Source organism: Triticum dicoccoides, chromosome 5B (assembly GCF_002162155.2).
Source record: "Triticum dicoccoides isolate Atlit2015 ecotype Zavitan chromosome 5B, WEW_v2.0, whole genome shotgun sequence".
NCBI classification, from domain to species: domain Eukaryota; kingdom Viridiplantae; phylum Streptophyta; class Magnoliopsida; order Poales; family Poaceae; genus Triticum; species Triticum dicoccoides.
Window position 1 is genome coordinate 465,540,999 of NC_041389.1, and position 25,235 is coordinate 465,566,233.

Here is a 25,235-nt window from a genome sequence, read left to right on the forward strand (position 1 = left end):
CCGGCCCAGCTCCCCGCACCGCGCCCCCTTCCTGTTCACCCGGTGCGCGCCGCTACAGGGGCGCCGTCCCCGCCGGACCCGCCTCGCCGGCGACGCCCGGGCGAGGGGATAAGGCTTGCGCCTCCCCGACGCTCGGCCTCCTCGCCTGCCACTCGCCCACTTGCCACTCTCCCTCCCTCTCCCTCGCTCGCTCCGCCCTCCTCTCCTCTAGATCCGTGGCCCGAGCGCCCTCGCCGCCGTCCTCCATCGTTGTCGCGGCCACCGGTGGCCCGCGCCCGCTGACCTTGTCGGTGACCTCCGACATCGCCCTCTCCATCGACTGGTGGCCTCAGCGGGGGATGGGGAGCACCGAAGCGTCGGATCCCCTTATTCCTCCACCGCGGGTCGTCGGACACCGTCGTCGTTGATTCGACCTCCCTCTGCGCTCCCGTTCACTCACGGGGCCTCCTTGCGCCCGCACGGTGAGCACCGCACGTCCTCCCCCTGCCTTCCCCTCGTTCTGCTGCGAATAACATCGCCGCCATGGACGTGCCGCTCATCGTCGTCGCTTCCATCGATGCCAAGGCCGTCCGAGCACACCATCGTGCTCGGGGCACTCCAGCGGTGCGGCCTAACGCTTTAGATCGCTTGTGAGCGCGCTAGTTCTTCGTTTTCGCCGAGCTACCGTAGACCGACGCCGCCGGCGACCTTGCAGCTCCCTGTTCCGGCCATCTCCGGTCGGTCCAGAGGCACCACTCGACGCGCGACAGCGTCAGCGTTCGAACGCAAGTGAAAACGCGTGATTTGGTGTTCTGTAGCAAAGATCCGAGCCTCTCCGGCGGACTCGCCGCCGCGGAGAGCACGCCGGCGCAACTCCGGCGCCGGCCGCCGACGTGGCCGACCTGGGGCCACCCCCAGGGTCGCTGCCAGCGGGCCCCACGGGCCCCAGTGGACCGGGTTGACCCAGTCAACTGCTGACTGGGCAGCACCAGCCACTAACGTGCGGGCCCCACCGCTTAATTAAGCTAATTAAAATGTTTTTATAAGTTAAAAGTAATTAGTAATCTAATCTGCCACTGCCATAAGGGGCCCAGCTGTTAATTTAACCTCTTTTTAGTTAGTTTAAAGTTCTGTTAGTCCACTGTCTATGACAGGTGGGACCCACTGGTCAGTTTGACCAGTCAGCGGGTCTGTTGACTTGCTGATGTCAGCATGGCGTCATGGTGACGTCATATTCCTTTTCTGTTAATTTAAATAATTTCCGAATATTAATAAAACTTTAAAAATTCATAGAAAATAAACCGTAACTCGGATAAAAATGTTTTCTATATGTAAGTTACTCAGAAAAATCCAACGAATCCGAATACGTGGTCCGTTCATCTGTCACATGCCCCTAGCATGCTGAACATGGAACTTTCCCCCTCTTTTCCTTTGTCCGGAATCCACCTAACGTCGGGAATTCACCCTCGGATGTTTCCCCCCTTCGTCTGCAATGTGTAGTACCGCGTTAGAGCACGCTTAGCGCTACGTATCGTCATGTCATGCTTAGTGTTACCTTTGTTTGCTATGTATTTACTGTTTCTTCCCCCTCTTCTCTCCGGTAGACCCCGAGGCCGCTGATGCCCCGGTGATCGACTACGTCGTCGGCAACTACCCCTCCTTGCCAGAGCAACCAGGCAAGCCCCCCCTTTGATCATCCCGATATCGCCCATTCCATTCTCTCATGCTTACATTAGATTTTGCTACTGTTATTGTTTGCTCCTATTCTGATGCATAGCCTGCTTCTGTATCTACTGTTATTGTTTGCTCCTATTCTGATGCATAGCCTGCTTCTGTATCTACTGTTGTACCTTACCTGCTTATCCTAAACTGCTTAGTATAGGTTGGTTAGTGATCCATCAGTGACCCCCACCTTGTCCTTGTTGCCCCTGCTTCATCATTGAAGACCCGATCAACGGGATTGAAGACCAGGCCCCGGCACCGCACATCACTTTCCCCTTAGTTGTTCGACATTGCTGGGTTACTATCGAGTGCCGAGGGTGATACCTCTACATCACTTCCGATGTTAACCCTGTAGCGTAGCTATTCGGTCATGGTCATCGAGGGTGATTCCACCTTAACCACTTCCGATATGACTCTGTCGTGCAACCCCTCAAGTGTGAACCTCGGGGGTGATTCCTCTTACGTTCACCTTGATGATTACGTTGAGTGGAATTCACCGAGGGTGATTCCTCGGGTTTTCCCCTTGATGTTTAAACACACAGTTACTATGGTTACTATGACTTTACACTGAACCATGTTACTAAAGACGGGTCGACCCTGAGGGGTGCCCGCGCGAGCATAATTGCGAGTGATGAGGAGTCGGGTTGACCTGGAAGGTGCCCGTGAGATAATTACGAGGCGTGGCCGGGCATTCTTAGCCCTTGCCGCAAGTCCTCGAGACGGGGCAACGGGGTCACATCTTTCGTGAGTCTCTGCTTATTACCGCGCGTTCCTAATCCACTACGATTTGGATATTTGATCCGAGGGGCCTCTGGCCTGATAGCACTAACCATCACGTGGGCATAGTATGGGCGTTCTGCGTCGTATGCATCAGCCGAAGCTTAATAGACGTCAGCGACTGAGCGGCGCGCGCCGGGTTGGACTGGTAAGCTCCTGCCTTTTTAGGGAGGTAGCTAGGTCTGCTCACCGGCCGCGTTCGCAACGTGCAGGAGTTCCCGGGGAGATGGCCCATGACCCCTGGGGGCATAGGATTAGTCCGGCGTGCTGACCTCTCTATTAAGCCTTGGTCGGGTTGCGACGTATTGTTTGGCCGAGGCCGGGCATGACCCAGGAAAGTGTGTCCGGCCGGAGTTAATCGAGCGTGGTGGGTAAGTTGGTGCACCCCTGCAGGGAAGAAAACATCTATCGATAGCCTGTCCTACGGTAACAGACACTCGGAGTTGTATCCCGATCGATACAACTAGAACTGGATACATGTGATGAGAATTGGATGGTGATGAGAATTGGATTGTGATGACAATTGGATAGTATGGCTCTGGGATTTCTTTCTCGCAGGGAGTCGAGAAAGGATCTCCGGCCGAGGTTGATAACACTACTACGACTTTACTTTATGCTACTCTACTCCCTCTTGTTTGCTGCAAGATGGTGGTTTCCAGAAGATGCTAGTCTTCGATAGGACTAGGCTTTCTCTCTATTCTGGCATTTCTGCAGCCCAGTCCACATATACAGCCTTCCTTTGATAATGTTGCATCTGTAGTGTAGATCCTTGCTTGCGAGTATTTTGGATGAGTACTCACGGTTGCTTTGCTCCCTCTTTTTCCCTTTTTTCATTCTTCTCGGATGACGCAACCAGATGACGGAGTCCAGGAGCCAGATGACACCTTTAACGACTGCTACTACACCGAGGGCGTCTACTACCACATGACGAAGACCGCCGATGACCAGGAATAGTTAGGAGGCTCCCAGGCAGGAGGCCTTGCCTTTTCGATCGTAGATGCTTTTGTGCTAGCCTTCTTAAGGCAAACTTGTTTAACTTATGTCTGTACTCAGATATTGTTGCTTCCGCTGGCTCGTTTGTATTCAAGCTGATGTATTCAAGCCCTCGAGGCCCCTGGCTTGTAATATAAAGCTTGTATTATTTTAATTTGTGTCTAGAGTTGTATTGTGATATCTTCCCGTGAGTCCTTGATCTTGATCGTATACATTTGCGTGTATGATTAGTGTACGATTGAATCGAGGACGTCACAGGTTCATCCTAAGATAAATAAACCTAAGATAAATAAACCCCTGGCAAAAACAAAGGATGAAACATGCTAGTTCACTACCCTTTATAATCCCCAAACTTATTCTAAAGCCATATAATCCACTTCTGAGCCACTCAGACAAGTTACGGTGGAGACTCCTCCAGGATGCTTCTTCTTGCTAGAGGATCCCTGGGGCGTCTTCCCTCTTCGTTTCTTCTTTTGCTTTGTACCTGGCATAACACAATATCAAGCCTTCAGTCCCGGATTAACAAAAAAATAACAGATCCATGATCAGCTACTTTACCCTATCTTTGCCCTTCCCTATCAAATAAGACAGCATTTTAAGAACGCAGAGCTCCATAAAAAATTATTATACTTGTAGAATGCAACACACAAGTAAACTGTGCCCTGATTGTGAAAGCAGTAGTTGCAGCTGTTTTTTCCTTTCCCACTCTTAGTTTAAGAGCTGTTCTGGCGAGTATTACATCATCAATATATAGCAGGCATTTGACCGTGTGCTGGCTATATACCTGCTTCCACCATGCTAAGTTTGTGTATGTATCTACATGCTATGAAATGTAATTCGTTTATGACCTCACCAGGGCCTTCCAATCCCCAATCAGCTGTGTCAAGTATCTACCAACTCTATTTGAGATGACTAGTATTTTCCCCTAGCATGTCTTATTTTGGTTCAACTTATATAGTTCACGCTAATCCCTACACTACCATGACCCCAACAAATATGCATTGATCTGCTAGATTTATCAAAAAGAATAAACATTCGAATGTTCCTGATATTCCATGGCAAATATACCAAGTAGAGGATCTTTGAAAGTAGGAGTGGCAGCAGCAAAATATATGCGATTACCTGGAGCAATTTTGAGATATTTGGAGAGGCTACTTGCAACATACGCCTGGCCTAAACCAATTGTGTTTTTGGCTCCAAACTCAGCAATGCTCTTTATCATCTTCTTTCTCAAGTCAACAGCAAGCACATATGCTGTGCGTTCCATGTCCCGGTAGTCGATCTTGGCGAGGAAATAAACAATGTCGTCTTCTTGCGGGCTCAGGCTCAGGGTGGGTAGGCCAATGTGTAGTCTCTCGAATGCTATGGTACCCTCATCGACCAGCAGATTTGGCAGTGACTTTGAAATCTGCGAGGAATCGAGCTCGAGGCCCGTGTGCTGCCAAGGTTTCTCAGCCACAGGCAGCGAACGGGTGTCAATTGCCATGCTACATTTGGTAGCTTTCCAGCCATCGAATGTGACGGTTCCATCTTCTGTGAACGAGCCCGGAACAATTCGAATCTGCAGCTGGGTGTAGTGGATGAAACCATCGACAATGGCAACATCCCGACTGCATCTTGGATCACCGGTCCCAACTCCCTCGCTCTCCGGGATCAGCAGGGGCAGTTCGATGGGGCAAAGTATGGGGGTTTCAGCAAGCACGTCACAGAAGAGAATATCCCGAGCAAGATTGACCCATGCGACCACACCATTATCTCCTCCAATGGTGATTGCTTTGTCTGTCCAATGGTGATTGTATGGACCATTCCCCAATACTATGGCCGTCTTGATGCTCCAGGCCTCCTTCTCTGAGTGATAGAGGCAGAGCTCATGTTGTGTCCTTCTGACACGCGCAGAACGTTTTGCGGCGATGACGAATTGGCATGCCTCGCAGTTGTGCTCCTCCTTGTTGGCTCCATGGTGTTGCAGAATGTATCCACTGGAGCTATGAGGGCGCGGGGTCAAGCGGCTGGAGCTCCGAGGGCGCAGAGTGACTCCATGGGGGAGATGGGGCAAGTGGTCATGGTTGGTGGCGGCTTGGCGATGCTTGCTGCAGGTTCGCAAGAGGGCAGCCGAGGCTTCCTCAAATTCGTGATGGCGGCCAGGATTAGGGAGGTGCTTGAGTGACGGGTGGCTTACCTTCTTCCCCTTTCCCTCGGGGTCCTTGGTGGCAGCCTGGTAGACGAAATACTCTTTCCTCTCGGGATGGAAGATGTCGGATCGACTGGGGAGCATGACGCTGAGGAGGACGAGAGGGCCCTCCGTAGCCAGGATGGTCGGGTGGAGGTCGAAGTCGGCGTGCTCGTACTCGGTGGCGTGGACGCAAAAGTAGGAGACGCGCGGAGGGCAGGCGGCGCAAAATGTGACCTTGATGCTGCCCTTGATGTCGGGGCCCTGCAGGACGCAGGTGGCGGTGGTGGCGTCTTGGCGGTCGACCAGGTAGCCGAATTTCTCGATGAGGACGAAGTCCGTCTGCTCGCCATCGGCGTAAGCAGGCGGAGGCAGGGGCGCATCCATCGCTCACCTTGAGATGGATGCCTCCACGCTCTTGGTCTTGAGCACTTGCGCCGTCGATCGATACAAGTAGAGGAGCAATCTATCACTCTATCAGTCACTGCCGGGATCGGGATCGGGATCGGGATCGGGTTGCGCAGCCAGCCGCCGGGGGTTCGAGGGGAGGGGGCGGGGGGGATGCAAGGGAAAGGGCCAGCCTGGTCAGCCGCCTCTTCGTATGAGCGGCGAGTGGGAGTGAAGATACGGGACAGAGCTAGGGTTACCAAACAACATCTCACATCCACCGTCCGATCTGCCATCTGCCTTCCGAACGGCAGCGATAAATAAGTTTTTTTTGTCAGCTCAAAACAGAGGTGGGGGATCTTGGCAAGACAACAACAAAGTCTCAAACACCATATATGCAACATGTCCCTCACAGTGCAAATAGATTCATAAGGTTTCAAAAGATCAAATCAGAGGATAAGGATATTGGCCCCGTTTGGATCATAGGATTAGAGCTAGTTTGGGTTAGTTGGGGGCTCAAATAACTCTAAAGTATCCAAACAGGGAGGGTTAGAATGGATTAGTTCCATCTAACCCAACTATCCCGGTGGAGAGGTGCTTATTTGGGTTAGAGTGGGTTAGAAAATAACTCTAACTCTAACTGTGTTAGAGTATCCAAACAGGGCCATTAAGCTAGGAAGTGGCAACTAGACAATAACAAAAATCAAACACCCCATATACAACATGTAAGTGACATCATAGATAGATTCATAAGGTCTCACAAGCAAAATAGTCCTATCGTTATATTTCAAAATTCTCGTGCCTCATATAGAGAAATTAAACCGGCTAAGCTAGCCCAGCTGCGGTGATTTCTCAATGTAACGTGAGGTGTGCCAGGGTATTGACACGTGTAATTGGTTTTGTTGCTGCTTTGGATCTGGTTTTGTACCCATTTTTGCCCTGTCCGCTTCTGACTGGTTCACTGTTTACCTGTTGTCGTGTCAGCAAGGCATGTGTAGGGACCCTGCAGCGGCCGGTTACCTCCACCTCTCTAGAATTTTTGCCCTCCTTGCCTCTCATGCCACCTTCAATGCCTCCATGAGCTCAATGACCGTAGCATGGAGAATAATATTCTCTCCCTCCGTGGCGCTCTCCATCTTCCTCCTCCACTCTTCTTCCTGCCTTTGTCAAGTCAAATGTGCTCTAGAGAAAGGGCTCCAGCCAGGCTGACTCCACAGACACGTGATAGAGAGCGTCACCTCCAAGCTTAGTGTCGCGGACGGACTACGAGCTGAGGGGCGCCGTGTTGTTGGTTGCATGATGGAAGGTGGTGGCTAGCTACGGGCTGGGGAACACTGTGCGGTTGGTCACCACCAAAGTGGAGCGTTGCTTTTGTCGACCAACACGAGCAGACTTTAGTTGTTTCTCTCGCCGTCCATCATCGGGACGTATGCCCTTCGTCCATGTCTATCAATTCCCAAGCGCCACTACTGTGGTATATGCCCCCATACGCATCCTTCAGGTAAACCCTAGAAACCTGCTCATGCTCTCTCTGATATCTGATTTCATTGACCTTTTTGATGTTCTACTTTGATTCGTATAGATGCTTCGCATTGATGTACTACTTTGACTCAAAACAACCTATTTGAAGTTTGGTTGCACAAAAAAGGAAACCCCCCCTCTTTTGTAGTGCACAATAGTTGTTTGTGTTAATGCCTCGGGAGAGAAATCAACCTGATTGTGTTTTCATTGCGAAATTCGTTCCTTCTACAGAGATATGTTTATTTTAATTGTAAGCATAATTTAAAAAACATTCGCTGCCATATAAGTTTGTTTGCTGGAATATAAAGTAAGCATTGCATAAGATTTCACTTTGATCTATTTGTACATTACAACTCAAAGATAAGAGTCATCGTCTGTCGTCAGTTTTGCCCTCCTTGGCGTCACCAGCATGCCCTGCTTGACTATCTTGATGACACTAGAGATTCTTTGGCGTGCCCCTTCGTTGGTGGTGTTTATGTTTGGCCAATTCCAATTTTGCTTGATTGGTTCATGTAGCAATCAGAATTTCTACTTTATTCATGTGAAAAATATTTACTGCGGGATTTTATGTAGGGAATGGCAAATTGATTCCAGATGACAACTGCTCTAGGAATCTTTGAGGCCTTGACGAGAACGACAATAATGACAGTTAAAGAAGCTCACGCAATGGCAAATATTGGTACGTATGAGGGCCGGTTTTCTGAGACAAAAAATCCCAAGAAATAACCCTCATGTCATCACCATCCCGAAGATCATTGTTCGCTGGTGGACATATCCTTGATACAGGTTACCAAGCAATTACAAGAATTTGGATACAAGACCATAAAGGTCTAATGAGTACAACAATGATTCCTAACAACGGATGAAGGAAGCGACTCATGGATCTTCAACGTTGATTGGGCGCCATTCCCACAAGAACGACTGACCTGGATAACTCCTATCTCGCATGGTTGCTATCTTCGGTTCCTATGCTGCGGGGTTTTCTTCGTAGCACTCTTCTCCGAATCACGATTTGACCAAGACAATAGTTTCACGCCTAATATATGGTCCTATCCTCGAGGAACTCGGAGGTCCCACCCATGATAGAAGCGCATATTGAAGACACTTTGCAAGGTGGATATCATTACATCGTACCATGTACATAATAGATGGGGATACATACAAAGATATATAATCGCCACATGAATACATCAATACATAGCAAACCTCATACAGAAGCGCAACATCCGACTACGGATGAAAACAAATGAAAACATGAAATGGCACCCACCCTACTAGCCTAGGCTGTCGACCAGGAACCTAACCCTTGATCGGAGAAGAAGAAGAAGAACTCCAAAACAAGCAAGCATCGCTCTCACGTCAGATCATTGCATTACCTGTACCTACAACTATTGTTGTAGTAATCTGTGAGCCACGAGGACTCAACAATCCCATTACCATGGGTATCAAGACTAGCAAAGCTTAATGGGTATGCAATGGATAAGTGTTGAGCTTGCAGCAAGCACTAAGCATTGTATGGTGGCTAACTTACGAGTACAAGAATAAGAAGAGTAAACTATGCATAACGGTCACAAACTAGTAATGATCAAGAAGTGATCCTGAACTACCTACAAATCAAGAGTCAATTGCAGAAAACTACCACATTTGCGACTAGGTTTGCAGAAAAACCACCAACTCGTTAATCCGTTGCAAAAAACACCGCATTAGCAATAAATTTGTTGCAAAAAGCACTGATCAGGTGATTTGTGCCATTTAATCACTTTCTGACAAGTGGGGCCCGACTGTCAAGAGCTAACTTGGCAAACAAATGTCATACACACCCATGTATCTAAAAATAAAAAGCAATCAACCCCTTGCTCTCAATCCCCTGCTCTCGATCCGATCGACACCCAACCGCGCCGCCCTCGCCGGCTCCCGTCGCCTCCATAGGAAGCCACCGGCCGTGCCTTGCTCCAACCTGACGAGTGACGGCATCACTGTCGATGTCCTGCGCCGCCGTGCCCAGATGATGGCCTGATCCGCCCGCAGCAACCGCGCGCGCACCTCTCCCCTACCTGCCCAACCGCTGCCAACCCAACCACGACCATGTCGACGGCGCTGGATTCCACGACGGCCCATAGCCCCCACCGCTCTCAGACGCTGGCCAAGCTAGCCGGCCAGCAGGTTGATTGATTTTTCTCGACCATATACGTACGCACACACACCTACACGCAAGCTGTTGGATCAATTTTGGCCACCGGCTAGATTACAAGCTCATGCTTGTGCTACACCTCGAGCGGGAGTAGGGGATGGGCCTGGATGGACTGGGCAAAATGGCGTCGCTACTACGGCGAGCTTCCCTCCGCCGCCCGTCTGGGCCTTCTCCCCTCCTGCTCTCTCCTCCCCCCGACCTGCGCCCCACCATAAACGTCGACGCCCTGCTCCCAGCCTCCGCACAGTCCACGAGCTTGCACAGACGTTGGGCCAATGAGGTAGCCGCCTAATTGAACGCAGCAGCGACTGGAGCTAGCGATGAATGCGGTGGAGCTAGCCCTTGGCGGAGCAGTGGCGGCATGGTGAACCACGGTCATCCGCCACCGCAAAGAGCTCGGGGGTGCGCACGCTGCGTTCACTGGCTCGCTCTTGCCCATCTCCTCCTTGTCTGTGCGTTCGCCCTGCCGGGGCTCATGCTTCCTGCCACTACATCCCGGCGGACGGCAGGGCCAGGGCTCCGTCGTGTCGGTCGAGCTCGAGCTGCTTCGGCAGTAGTGCTGCTGAGGGGTTGATTGCTTTTTTTATTTTAGATCCAGGGGGTGTGTGTGTGTGTTAATTTTTTGCCATGTCGACAGCTTACAATTGGGCCCCAGTTGTTAGAAAGCGATCAAATGGGGCAAATAACCCGATCAGTGTTTTTCGCAACAAGATTACGTGGATCGCGGTGATTTTTGCAATAGATTAGCGACTTGGTGGTTTTCTGCAAACCTAGCTGCAAATGTGGTAGTTTTGTGCAACTGACTCACAAATCAAACATAACCCCACAATTTTCTCTTCCCGAACTTCCTCGAAAAAAGACGATCATAGTTATGCATGCGGTTGGTGTATTTTATTTAACGTTTAGTGTCAAGTTCTCTATAACCAGATATTATAAATTTCCAAGTCGCGCCTAACCGCAGCATGGCTTCCGAAAAGATTTAACCTTGCAGTGTTGTCCCAACTTAGCCCGTCACAAGCTCTCATGATCCACGTTAGAAAAACCTCAACCTCGAGATATCCCGAAGTATCCTCGGAATCTCGGTGCACAAGACATTTTGACAATGGTAAAACAAAACCAGCAAGACCACCCAGCGTGTCGACGATCCCGATAGGAGCCGCATGTATCTCATTCTCAGGATACGACCGGATAGGTCAAGCTATGAGTAAAACTAGACCTTGAGTTTCCCCGTGGTGGCCCCACAGGCTGCCCGGTTTGGACCAACACCATCGACACTGACCCATCTGCTTATGTTGAATTAAGAATCCTCGGGGACGAAACCCCCTATGCAAATTAATTAATTATTAGTATTATTATGTTGGCAAATTTTAAAACCAAAGTTGGGCCTTGCCGGAAGAGTTTTATTCAAAGCGAACTGTCAAGGGGGCCCCATAAACCCCACCCATGTTAGGAATGAAAATCAAGGAACATAACACCGATATGATGGAGACTAGGGCGGCATGAGTGGAACAAAACACCAGGCAAAAAGCTGAGCCTTCCACCCATTACCAAGTATGCATTACTTAGATAAGAGATATTGTGATATCCCATGATATCCATGTCCCAAAATGGAACAACCTGCACTGCACCTGCAACTAGCAATGCTATAAGAGAGGCTAAGCAAAGCAGTAACATAGCCAAACAATGGTTTACTGGTATGATGGAGTGAAAGCACAAGTGCTCCCTAGGTGGTTTTGGTAATTAATGTCAACATATCTCTTGTTGGACTAACACTTTTATCTAGTATGTTTCAGATAAGTTCAACAATGGAGTGGCATGGACTAAAGGATTTGGGAACTCCTTCAAGATGCTAAGGACAAAGGATTGGCTCAAGCTTCAAGCTCAAGACTCTTCATTTTACATTTTTAGTGGTTCAAGATCACATTGAGTCTATAGGAAAAGCCAATACTATCAAGGAGGGATGAGGTGTTGTTAATGAACCTCTTGCTTCATGTGCTTTGTGATATGCTCCAAAACCCTGAGCTACTTTCCCACTTCCACAAATGACCTAAACCTAAAGCCAAAATCGGTCACACCGATTCTTCCTATCCGGCGCCACCGATTCCAAAGTCATAGCCACTGCCACAAACCCTAAGCAAATCTGTCTTACCGATAGGGATCTCGGTCTCACCGAGATGGGACTGTAATCTCTCTATGTATGTCCATTATCAAAATCGGTCTCACTGAGTTTGAGCAATCGGTACTACCGAGATTACAATGCAAACTCTCTGGAAAGCTTATTACCAAAATCGGTCTCTCCGAGTTTGTGTAATCGGTCAAACCGAGTTTGCCTGACCAACTCTCTGGAAAGCTTATTACCAAAATCGGTCTCACCGAGTTTGTGTAATTGGTCCTACCGAGATTACGTTATGCCCTAACCCTAACCATATCGGTCTCACCAAGTTGCATTTCGGTCCCACCGAAAATCCTAACGGTCACTAGATTTACTAAATCAGTCCAACCGAGTTTGTTGATTCGGTCCCACCGAGTTTGGTCAATTGTGTGTAACGGTTAGATTTTGTGTGGAGGCTATATATACCCCTCCACCTCCTCTTCATTCGTGGAGAGAGCCATCAGACTAAACCTACACTTCCAGCATACATTTTCTGAGAGAGAACTACCTACTCATGTGTTGAGGCCAAGATATTCCATTCCTACCGTATGAATCTTGATCTCTAGCCTTCCCCAAGTTGCTTTCCACTCAAATCTTCTTTCCACCAGATCCAAAACCTATGAGAGAGAGTTGAGTGTTGGGGAGACTATCATTTGAAGCACAAGAGCAAGGAGTTCATCATCAATGCACCATTTGTTACTTCTTGGAGAGTGGTGTCTCCTAGATTGGCTAGGTATCACTTGGGAGCCTCCGACAAGATTGTGGAGTTGAACCAAGGAGTTTGTAAGGGCAAGGAGATCGCCAACTTCGTGAAGATCTACCGCTAGTGAGGCAAGTCCTTCGTGGGCGACGGCCATGGTGGGATAAACAAGGTTGCTTCTTCGTGGACCCTTCGTGGGTGGAGCCCTCCGTGGACTCGCGCAACTGTTACCCTTCGTGGGTTGAAGTCTCCATCAATGTAGATGTACGATAGCACCACCTATCGGAACCACGCCAAAAACATCCGTGTCTCCAATTGCGTTTGAATCCTCCAAACCCTTCCCTTTACTTTCTTGCAAATTGCATGCTTTACTTTCCGCTGCTCATATGCTCTTTGCATGCTTGCTTGATATGTATTGTGAGTGTTAAACTTGTGCCTAAACTCCACTTAAACTGAAAGAAACTTAAAAACTGCAACTTTGGTACTTAGTGTCTAATCACCCCCCTCTAGACACCTCTTCTCAAGGTCCTACAAGTGGTATCAGAGCATTGGTCTCCATTGCTTTGGTTTAATCACCATTGGAGGAAGATGGATGAGTCTACTATTGGAGTCTTAGACATAGAGTGCCTATTCTTGACGGAGAGTATTTTCATGAATGGAAAAATGAGATGCTTGTTATTTTCAATCAATATCATTTGAAAAAGTACATTGCTAGCCCATGTGCACCTTATGTTGATCCTATGCATCCTACCCATGATGAGTCAATTGACATGATTAGGAATCTTAGAACTGCCGAACTTATCATTAGGGGATTGCCTAGAAACTTGATTGGATGCTTGCCTACTTTCAAGTGTGCCTACACTATATGGAAATTTCTTGAGGAATGATTTCCAGATTATTCCTTGAAAAATCTTGATGAAATTCTCCATAAGTCTATTTCTTTGAGTAAGATGAATTCTAATGATCCAATGTTTGGTGATCGTCTATTTGAGTTACAAACCTTATGCGTGCCAAAGGAAATGTTGGGATTATTAGTGATATTATTTCCGAAGCTATAAAAATTCATAAGCAAGATCATTGTCAAACTCACTCTAACGAATCACCCTCTCTAGGACTTGATCCACCACATGACGATGTTGAACATGGATACTATGATGAGGATGATGATAGTGACTTTGATCTTGATGATGCAATGAGACACTTTGGTCTTATGGCAAATATTCGGGGATATGTGTCAGGAGGAAAGGAATGGGTTCTTGATAGTGAATGTACCGATCACATGACCGGAGATAAAGACATGTTTCGTGAGCTTGCTGATAATGATAGTCCTCGAAAGTATGTCACTTTCGGTGACAACTCAAAGGGTAAAGTGGTTGGCCTTGGTAAGGTGGCCATATCACATGATAGCTCCATACAAAATGTCATGCTCGTTGAATCTCTTGGATACAACTTACTTTTAGTACCTAGACTTGCTGAGTTCGGTTTCAATGTCTTATTTACTGAAGTAGATTGCCAAGTGTTTCGTCGAGACAACCATAAAATGGTCTTTCCGGTGTGCCTAGAGGTGATCTATACATTGTTGATTTCACTAACAAGGCTCAACCTAAAACTTGCTTCATTCCTAAATCCTCAAAAGGTTGGTTATGGCATAGATGACTAGGTCATGTTGGTATGCGAAACCTTGACAAGCTTATTAAAGGGAATCATATCCTTGGAGTCAACGATGTCATATTTGATAAGGATAGACTTTGCAGCACTTGTCAGACAGGTAAACAGGTTGGAGGAAGGCATCCCGTGAAGAACATCATGACCACAAGGAGGCCACTCGAGCTACTTCACATGGATCTCTTTGGTCCCAACTCTTACAAGAGTCTCGGTGGAAATTCTTTTGGTCTAGTTATAGTTGATGATTTTCAAGATTTACGTGGGTGTTCTTTCTCGATGATAAATCGCAGGTCCAAAAGATCTTCAAAACTTTGCCAGGAAGGCCCAAAATCAATTTGAAGTGAAGATCAAGAAGGTTCGCAGCGACAACAGAACGGAGTTCAAGAACGCAAATGTGGACACCTTTCTTGACGAAGAAGGGATTTCACACGAGTTCTCGGCTATGTACACACCTCAACAAAGCGGAGTTGTTGAGAGGAAGAACCGGACGCTCATTGAGATGGCGAGAACGATGCTTGGTGTCACTTGGGAGCCTCCGACAAGATTGATGAGTACAAGACGCCGAAGCACTTTTGGGCAGAAGCGGTTGAGACAGCTTGTCATGCAACAAATCGCTTGTATCTTCACAAGCTACTCGGCAAGACGGCATACGAGCTCCTCACCGGTAACAAACCCCAAGTTGGATACTTTCGAGTATTCGGCTCAAAGTGCTACATTCTTGATAAGCATCGTCGTTCTAAATTTGCTCCTAAATCTCATGAAGGTTTCCTACTAGGTTATGGCTCAAACTCTCACACTTACCATGTTTACAACAATTTCACCCGAAAGGTTGAAGAGACGGCAGATGTGAAGTTTGATGAATCTAACGGCTCGCAAGTAGAGCAATTGCCAATTTATGTAGGTGACAAAGATCCTTCGGAAGCAATTCAAGACTTGTCTATTGGCAAGGTTCGTCCAACGGAGGTGAAGGAGAGTACCTCGTCCGTCCGAGTGGAAGCTTCTACTTCACAACAAGGTGAACCAAGAGTTGATACGGAAGCATCCACAAGTGGGACACACCAAGATGAAGAAAACGAGGAAGTGCATCAAGATGAACGTCAACAACCTCCCTCTCCACCACGACAAGAGAACGACAACGCCAACAATGACGAAGGCCAAGAAGAAGAAGAATAAGATGAAGAAGATGTTCAACGAAGTCCCAAGCAAAAGCTTTCACGAGTTCGAGCAAGAATTGCTAAAGATCACCCCGTCGAGCAAATCTACAATGACATTCAAACCGGGAGAATCACTCGCTCTAAAACTCGTTTAGCTAACTTTTGTGAAAACTATTCTTTCATCTCTAGCATTGAACCTATGAAGGTTGAAGAAGCATTGGAAGATCCGGATTGGATAAATGCTATGCATGAAGAGCTACATAACTTTGAGAGGAATCAAGTTTGGACATTGGTTGAGAAGCCCGACAACAACCACAACGTCATCGGTACCAAATGGGTGTTTCGCAACAAGCAAGATGAAGATGGACAAGTAGTTCGCAACAAAGCATGTCTTGTCGCCCAAGGCTACACACAAGTCGAAGGTATGGACTATGGTGAGACTTACGCCCCCGTTGCTAGACTTGAGTCCATTCGCATCTTACTTGCCTATGCTAATCATCATGATATCACCTTGTACCAAATGGACATTAAAAGTGCTTTTCTAAATGGTGAAATAGAGGAGGACGTTTATGTTAAGCAACCTCCCGACTTTGTCAATCCTAAGAAACCCAATCATGTTTACAAACTTCACAAAGCTCTTTATGGTCTTAAACAAGCTCCTAGAGCATGGTAGAAATGCTTGACCAAGTTTCTTATTGAAAAAGGCTTTGAAATTGGGAAAATTGATTCTACACTTTTTTACTAAAAGGGTTAATGGAGAACTATTTGTGTGCCAAATCTATGTTGATGATATTATATTTGGTTCGACTAACCCTCATTTTAGTGAAAAGTTTGGGAAGCTAATGTCGGAGAAGTTTGAGATGTCCATGATGAGTGAACTCAAATTCTTCCTTGGGTTGCAAATTAAGCAAACAAAGGAAGGTACCTTTGTTTCTCAAATGAAGTACACCAAGGACTTGTTCAAGAAGTTCAATATGCAAGAGTACAAAGGTATGTCTACACCCATGCCTACTAGTGGACATAATGACTTGACCAAAGATGGTGAACCGGTTGATCAAAAGGTTTATCGCTCTATGATCGGTTCATTGTTATATCTATGTGCTTCACGTCCCGATATCATGCTAAGTGTGTGCATGTGTGCACGATATCAAGCTGCTCCTAAAGAATGTCATCTTAAGGCCGTGAAAAGGATAGTGAGATACTTAATCCATACACCAAACTTTGGCATTTGGTATCCTAAGAGGGCCTCTTTCGATCTTGTTGGCTATTCCGACTCGGACTATGCCGGAGGCAAGGTTGATAGAAAGTCCACTTCGGGTACATGTCAATTTCTTGGTAGATCTCTTGTGTCTTGGTCCTCCAAGAAACAAAACTCGGTATCCTTGTCCACTGCCGAAGCTGAATATATTGCCGCTGGTTCATGTTGTGCTCAATTACTTTGGATGACCCAAACTCTTAAAGATTATGGGATATATGTGATACATGTTCCATTGCTTTGTGACAATGAAAGTGCTATCAAAATTGGTCATAATCATGTGCAACATTCTCGAACTAAGCATATTGAAGTTCGTCATCATTTCATTCGAGATCATGTTGCTAAGGGTGACATTGATCTCAAGCATGTTCGCACCAAAAAGCAATTGGCGGATATATTCACTAAACCTCTTGATGAGAAAGTGTTTTGCAGGCTAAGAGGAGAATTAAACATCATTGATGCTTCAAACTTGGAGTAGAAACTCCATTGGATACATGCAAGACATGAGCTTATGACTAATCCTTGAAGTTTTTCTTATGATGAAAATCTTATGTCTTGGATATATTTGTATCTTGCATGTTATCTAACTCTTGCAGGTACTTGGTGGAATCCAACTCCATGAGATTGCAATCTACTCACATCTTGAGCAATCTCTACATCACCAAGTCTCTACACAATGGTGGTTGAAGACAAGGAAGCACGAAACCACTCAAACATATCCTTTGACAAATTCTATGTTAAGCTTCATGATTGTCATTCTTGGATACACAAGTGCTCTTCCTTGCAAGAACTAACCCATGTAGGTAGATGGACTAAAATTCCAAGTGGTGCTCCAAATTCTTGATGAGCTATATCAACCTTGAGCAACCCACACAAGTTCAACTACATGGACCACACCACCAACCAAGGTATGTCATTCCATCTTAGAGAAGCTTTACTCCAAGTAATGAGCTAAAGCACCTCGACAAGATGAGAATACATCAAAATGCTTAAACGAAAAATGGCAACCCCATTTTGAGCTTAAACGATGAGTATGACCTATGATCAAGTGATCTCACTTGACTCCTAAGTCAATATACTCTAACATAGGTGACTTTGTCGCCGACCATCTCTAGATGAAGTTCTCTTGTGTTCTTTTCTGTGTTTCTGCATTTGACTCATGCATATTTGTTTCCCCTTTCAAAAAAAACCTTCATCTAGATTTCTTTCTGTTTGCTCTGCATTTTCTGCATTCCAATTCATTGCACATCTTTCAGTAAATTCCTTGCAAATCTTTGCGAGATCTTTCTAGTCTAGTGAGCTGAGGTGACAAGTGTTTTCTCTGTGATGAACTCGGTTTCACCGATCTGTTATTTTCGGCCCAACCGAATCCTTTCGGTCCAACCGAAGCATACCACTCGGTGCCACCGATTTCATAACAGGAAAAATAGTTTGCCACATAATTCTGTGTTTCTTCTGATCCAGCTCCACTCAATGAATCTTGTCCTCTACAAGCATCACATTTTTATCATTGCTTTGTTCTGTGTCTCAAGGACCAAACCCATTCGACAGATTCCAGAAGACCCTTCTTGGAAATTGATGTCAAAGGGGGAGAGAGAGAACCTCAAAGCTTATCATTTGAAGAGAGAGAGAACATCAAAGCTTATCACCTTCTTAAGGGGGAGAGATATCATCTCCTAAAGGGGGAGAGAGACCTTCTAGGGGGAGAGACCCTCAAAGGGAAGAGAGAGATCTCCTGGGGGAGAGAATACTTAAGTAGAAAGTATTTCTCAAGGATCCCAGATGCTTGGTGTTCAAGAGGAGAGATGTCCACATGTCTTCTTGAGGGGAGAGACATGTTCATATGTTCTGTTGTGCTTATTTGCATTAGCATGCATCAACTCTGATCATCATTCATATCTTTCAACTCTGATCTTTCAGCTTTGATTTTCTGTTCTCTATCTTCTCCCAGTATCCCATGTTAGATTCAGGGGGAGCAAGACATCTAAGGGAAAGAAATCATTTATATTCATTGCATATCTTTTACTCTTGGGGACATGTCTAATTCATGTGGTACTTAGTACTCACTATCTACATGTCATCCCAGTCTTGGTATTCTTGTGGTCTCTTCTGTTTGCTCTGGCTAGTAGATGCATTTGTGTTATCTAACCTTGTTTACACAGGTTCATTTCATCCTAAGCCAACTCAAGACTACAAGGTAAGTATGTGCATCACAATCATGTGTATGAGAAGTTCATGCTGGTGTACATCTTGTTTGCAAGAAAGACTCATGAGCATGAAGGTATTTTCTTCAACATTCTTTGCTCTGATGCATATGGCCAAGATACATGTAACACATTGCCTGCTCTATCATGTTTATGCTCTCACATGCTTCTATGTTCCATATTCACATGACTGCATACATGTAGGGGGAGCCTATGTTTGTTACATGTCCTTCCAAAGCTTTACTTGCTACTCTTTATATCTTTATCTAAAGCTTTGATGTATGTTGTCATCAATTACCAAAAAGGGGGAGATTGAAAGCACAAGTGCTCCCTAGGTGGTTTTGGTAATTAATGTCAACATATCTCTTGTTGGACTAACACTTTTATCTAGTATGTTTCAGATAAGTTCAACAATGGAGTGGCATGGACTAAAGGATTTGGGAACTCCTTCAAGATGCTAAGGACAAAGGATTGGCTCAAGCTTCAAGCTCAAGACTCTTCATTTTACATTTTTAGTGGTTCAAGATCACATTGAGTCTATAGGAAAAGCCAATACTATCAAGGAGGTATGAGGTGTTGTTAATGAGCCTCTTGCTTCATGTGCTTTGTGATATGCTCCAAAACCCTGAGCTACTTTCCCACTTCCACAAATGACCTAAACCCAACGCCAAAATCGGTCACACCGAAACTTCCTATCCGGCGCCACCGATTCCACATGTCATAGCCACTGCCACAAACCCTAAGCAAATCGGTCTTACCGATAGGGATCTCGGTCTCACCGAGATGGGATTGTAATCTCTCTGTGTATGTCCATTATCAAAATCGGTCTCACCAAGTTTGAGCAATCGGTACTACCGAGATTACAATGCAAACTCTCTGGAAAGCTTATTACCAAAATCGGTCTCACCGAGTTTGTGTAATCGGTCAAACCGAGTTTGTCTGACCAACTCTCTGCAAAGCTTATTACCAAAATCGGTCTCACCGAGTTTGTGTAATCGGTCCTACCGAGATTACGTTATGCCCTAACCCTAACCATATCGGTCTCACTGAGTTGCATTTCGGTCCCACTGAAAATCCTAACGGTCACTAGATTTACTAAATCGGTCCAACCGAGTTTGTTGATTCGGTCCCACCGAGTTTGGTAAATTGTGTGTAACGGTTAGATTTTGTGTGGAGGCTATATATACCCCTCCACCTCCTCTTCATTCGTGGAGAGAGCCATCAGACTAAACCTACACTTCAACAACAACAAAGCCTTTAGTCCCAAGCAAGTTGGGGTAGGCTAGAGGTGAAACCCATAAGATCTCGCAACCAACTCATGGCTCTGGCACATGGATAGCAAGCTTCCATGCACCCCTGTCCATAGCTAGCTCTTCGGTGATACCCCAATCCTTCAGGTCTCTCTTAACGGACTCCTCCCATGTCAAATTCGGTCTACCCCGCCCTCTCTTGACATTCTCCGCACGCTTTAGCCATCCGCTATGCACTGGAGCTTCTGGAGGCCTGCGCTGGATATGCCCAAACCATCTCAGAGCATACATTTTCTGAGAGAGAACTACCTACTCATGTGTTGAGGCCAAGATATTCCATTCCTACCATATGAATCTTGATCTCTAGCCTTCCCCAAGTTGCTTTCCACTCAAATCTTCTTTCCACCAGATCCAAAACCTATGAGAGAGAGTTGAGTGTTGGGGAGACTATCATTTGAAGCACAAGAGCAAGGAGTTCATCATCAATGCACCATTTGTTACTTCTTGGAGAGTGGTGTCTCCTAGATTGGCTAGGTGTCACTTGGGAGCCTCCGACAAGATTGTGGAGTTGAACGAAGGAGTTTGTAAGGGCAAGGAGATCGCCTACTTCGTGAAGATCTACCGCTAGTGAGGCAAGTCCTTCGTGGGCGACGGCCATGGTGGGATAGACAAGGTTGCTTCTTCGTGGACCCTTCGTGGGTGGAGCCCTCCGTGGACTCGCGCAACCGTTACCCTTCGTGGGTTGAAGTCTCCATCAACGTGGATGTACGATAGCACCACCTATCGGAACCACGCCAAAAACATTCGTGTCTCCAATTGCGTTTGAATCCTCCAAACCCTTCCCTTTACTTTCTTGCAAATTGCATGCTTTACTTTCCGCTGCTCATATGCTCTTTGCATGCTTGCTTGATATGTATTGTGAGTGTTAAACTTGTGCCTAAACTCCACTAAAACTTAAAGAAACTTAAAAACTGCAACTTTGGTACTTAGTGTCTAATCACCCCCCCTCTAGACACCTCTTCTTAAGGTCCTACATGGAGGTTAGAGGCTTATCATGGCAATTGGGAGGCTTGACAAACAAGTGGTAGGTAGCATGACATAGTGATAGCATCGTGACAACTAGCAAGCAAAGATAGTAGTGATATCCAAGGTAATGGTCATCTTACCGAAACTATCGAGAAGAAGCACAACCGGAAAGAAACAAACAACAAGGTAAATACACATGCATAATTGCGTAAACATAGCATGATGCACAACCAAGTATGATGTATGACAAGGTTAAATGTTATTACTCATGGCAAGAGATGATGCATGAAAGAACCCCACATCCAAGCAAGTTTAAATGAGGACGGAAATAACACATATCAACTCCGGAAACTCCCCATATGCAAATTTCGAATTTGGTACTGATCTGAATAAAACATTATATTAAAGTTGTTAAACAAGAAGTTAACGCATACCACGATGATCTACACGTTTTTCTAATAAAATTACATATGTGGATCATTTAATTCCGAGCTACGGTCTAGGAGATATGAGCTAAACAAGTTTAACATGACATTAATGCAAAATGCATGCAAACATCAACCACAAACACTAAAATCAAGGATGCAACATGACATGATGAAACTACATGCAATTCTAAAAAATTTCATATAGAACACGATCAAAGTAGAGCAATGGTTCAACAAATGTAACACCCCTGATGTCATGCTACAATAAAATCATGCTAATGGTGTCATGTCATCACAATTAATTTTGTTAAACTTCACTTTGATCCAAACTGTGCTCAAATTCAAATTTAAAGCAAAGTCAAAAATAATATTTCTCTAAACAGTGAAACAAATTTTTTTTACAATATGTTATAAAATCCCCTAGTATTGGTATAAATGTTATCTGCCCCATTTAGATACCCAAATTGTCATTAGCAATTATTTTAGTGGACCAACAACACTTAACCATCCCATTTAAATTCAAACAACATTTAAATGCACTCCAAATCCAAACTATGTGGATAGCTTCAAAATATTGCATAATATTTATGAGCCAATTTTCATGTTCAACAAAATTCATTTTTGTGAAAGAAAAATAGAAAACTGAGCTAAACAACTCAAACGGAAAATAAAAAAAAAAGAATAACCTAACTACTGTTGGACCGGGTTCTAGTGGCCACAGTCTAGGCCCAGCCACCATTATCTGCTCCTTCCTCCCGCTACAGGAGGCAGGAGGGTCGTGGTTGCCATCCATGCCATGGTCGCGCCCTAGGTGACATGCCGACCATCCCACGCCCCCTGGGAGGATAAGAGCATCGCCTCACAACCCCGAAACCCTAGCCACCTCAGATTTCCCCCTCGCCCGCCCCTCTTCCTCTCGTCTTTGCTCCCCTGAACACCATCGTCGCCGCGTCTCCGTGATTTCCATGGCCAACCACCTTCCCTCGCCGTGCCGCCTTGTCCCCAAGGACCATGAAACGTGCCTCGTCTACCTTATGCATTGGACCGTGAAACATCGCCAGCAACTCGTCTTCACAGCTACGGTCGTCGTCGTCCGCTGTCCGATCCGCGCCACCCAAGTTTCTTCGGCTTCTCGGAGACCCCTACGAGCACCCTTGTGAGCACCCTCTCATTTCCCCTTTGAATCCGAGCTCTAGGTCGTGCCGTAGCTAGTCAGCGTAGTTGTCGTGCTCTGGCCGGAGCTCTACGTCCGCGTGCGAGCTCGCCAGCTCCTAGTCGCGACCACACCAGCGTCTCGCCCCCGGAGCCCGCGCTCACTGAACCCATGGCCATTTGCTGTGCACGCCGCCCCCGTGTGCCCCGGGCCGGCCACGCCCCCGCTCGCCCCTGCGTGCCCCACGCCGGCCACGCCCCCGCTCGCCCTTGCGAGCCTCCCCTGCGGCTATGGTTGTTGCTAGCTGTTTGATATCGCTCGCTACCGATGCACTGCTACTGCTTGTTGCATGCTGATGCTCTTGCGCTGCTGCCCGCTGCGCTGCTGTTGTTGCTTGTTGCGCTACTGCTGCTGGTGCTGCTAGCTGCTGCCTCTTTCCACTGGCACCCGCACACGCTCATGCTTGCCGCCGTTGCCTTGTGGCCTCTTGGCCGAGGCCTCCCATGGCGTCGGGCATGCAACACCGTGGCCTCTACCGACCTGGGCCACTGCATGTGGGGCCCTCCCGCTAATTAGCTTAATTAGGTTAAGTAAAATTAGTTAAGTCAATTACAACCCGATGTGTCACTAACAGCATGGCCCCATTAGTAATTATGTTAAATAGATTAAATAAACACTGTTAAATAAACCCTGTCACTGGTCAATGGGACCCCTTGGTTAGGTTTGACCAGTCAATGGTCAACAGTTGACTGCTGACTGTGCCTGCTGGCTGGTAGTTGACCTTGTCAACTGGCCCCACATGTCAGCCTCTAACACACACCGCCGTGTACACTTCTCTGTGTGCACATAACATTTTCTCCATTATAATTTCGAGTTAAAATAAATCCAAAATTAAAACTTTAAAAAATGATAGAAAATAAACTATAGCTCAGATGAAAATAAGTTATATATGAAAAATGATCAAAAATCATAACAAATCCGATTATGCCATCCACATACCTGCCACACCCCTCTAACATAGTGAACATCGACATTTTGCCCCTGGCTCGAGATATTGCAAAACACCTGGAGCTGGGAATAATTTCCCTCTTCTTTTAAAATACTTACTGGAATATTAAGGCATATCACCATCACATTCTGACATGTCATGCATTGTGTTGCATTTGATTGCTCCGTTATTTATCTGTTTTTCCCTCTCCTCTGTTCTTTCGGTAGACCCCGAGACTGCCGGTGGCACCCAGTACGACTACGTCGATGACGACCCGTCCTTCTCGACAGGGCTTCCAAGCAAGCATAACCCCTTCATCATCCAGATATCGCCCATTCTTTCTCTCTTATTCTTGCATTAGGTTTTGCTACTATTGTTGTTGTTATTGCCTACACCCTTGTTGGTGTTGCCATGTTGTACTATCTGGGTTGTCCGAGATGATGGATCGTGGCACCGAGACCAAAACACCCCTAAAGGCCCTTACAATTGTACGCCTCTATCGATCCGCATCAAGTGTGATCTACCGAGGGTGATTCCTTGTATTTCACTCTCGATGACGACTCTATAGTGTAGCACATCTAGTGTGATCTACTGAGGGTGATTCCTTGTATTTCACTCTAGGTGATGACTCTGCCATGCAGTATATCAAGTGAGGGAGTCCTGGACTAGGGGGTGTCCAGACAGCCGGACTATCATCGTCCGCCGGACTCCAAGACTACGAAGATACAAGATTGAAGACTCCGTCCCGTGTCCGGATGGGACTTTCCTTGGCGTGGAAGGCAAGCTTGACGATATGGATATGTAGATCTCCTACCATTGTAACCGACTCTGTGTAACCCTAGCCTTCTCCGGTGTCTATATAAACCGGAGGGCTTTAGTCCGTAGGACACAACATACATTACAACAATCATACCATAGGCTAGCTTTAGGGTTTAGCCTCCTTGATCTCGTGGTAGATCCACTCTTGTACTACCCATATCATCAATATTAATCAAGCAGGACGTAGGGTTTTACCTCCATCAAGAGGGCCCGAACCTGGGTAAAACATCGTGTCCCTTGTCTCCTGTTACCATCCGCCTAGACGCACAGTTCGGGACCCCCTACCCGAGATCCGCCGGTTTTGACACCGACATTGGTGCTTTCATTGAGAGTTCCTCTGTGTCGTCACCGATAGGCTCGATGGCATCTTCAATCAATGACACTGTCCAGGGTGAGACTTTTCTCCTGGGACAGATCTTCGTATTCGGCGGCTTCGCACTGCGGGCTAATTCTCTTGGCCATCTGGAGCAGATCGAAAGCTACGCCCCTGGCCATCAGGTCAGATTCGGAAGCCTAAACTTCACGGCCGACATCCGCGGGGACTTGATCTTCGACGGGCTCGAGCCACAGCCAAGCGTGCCGCACTGTTTTGATGGGCATGATCTAGCTCTGCCGCCGAACAGTGCCTTGGTAGCCGCACACGGATCCGCTCCGGCCTTTAGTCCGGAGCTGATTGCCCAGATCGAGGTCCGGTGGATGGA

General features: G+C 46.7%; 1 protein-coding gene across 1 annotated transcript; it reads right to left on the reverse strand.

The window, feature by feature from the left end:
• Positions 1-3,718: 3,718 nt before the first annotated feature.
• On the reverse strand, positions 3,719-6,231 carry LOC119310852. The gene is made up of 2 exons (XM_037586475.1): positions 4,594-6,231; positions 3,719-3,955 (listed from the first exon to the last, which is right to left on the reverse strand). The coding sequence occupies exons 1-2, from the start codon at positions 6,026-6,028 to the stop codon at positions 3,825-3,827; spliced, it is 1,566 nt and encodes a 521-aa protein (XP_037442372.1). The 5' UTR covers positions 6,029-6,231; the 3' UTR covers positions 3,719-3,824.
• Positions 6,232-25,235: the final 19,004 nt, after the last annotated feature.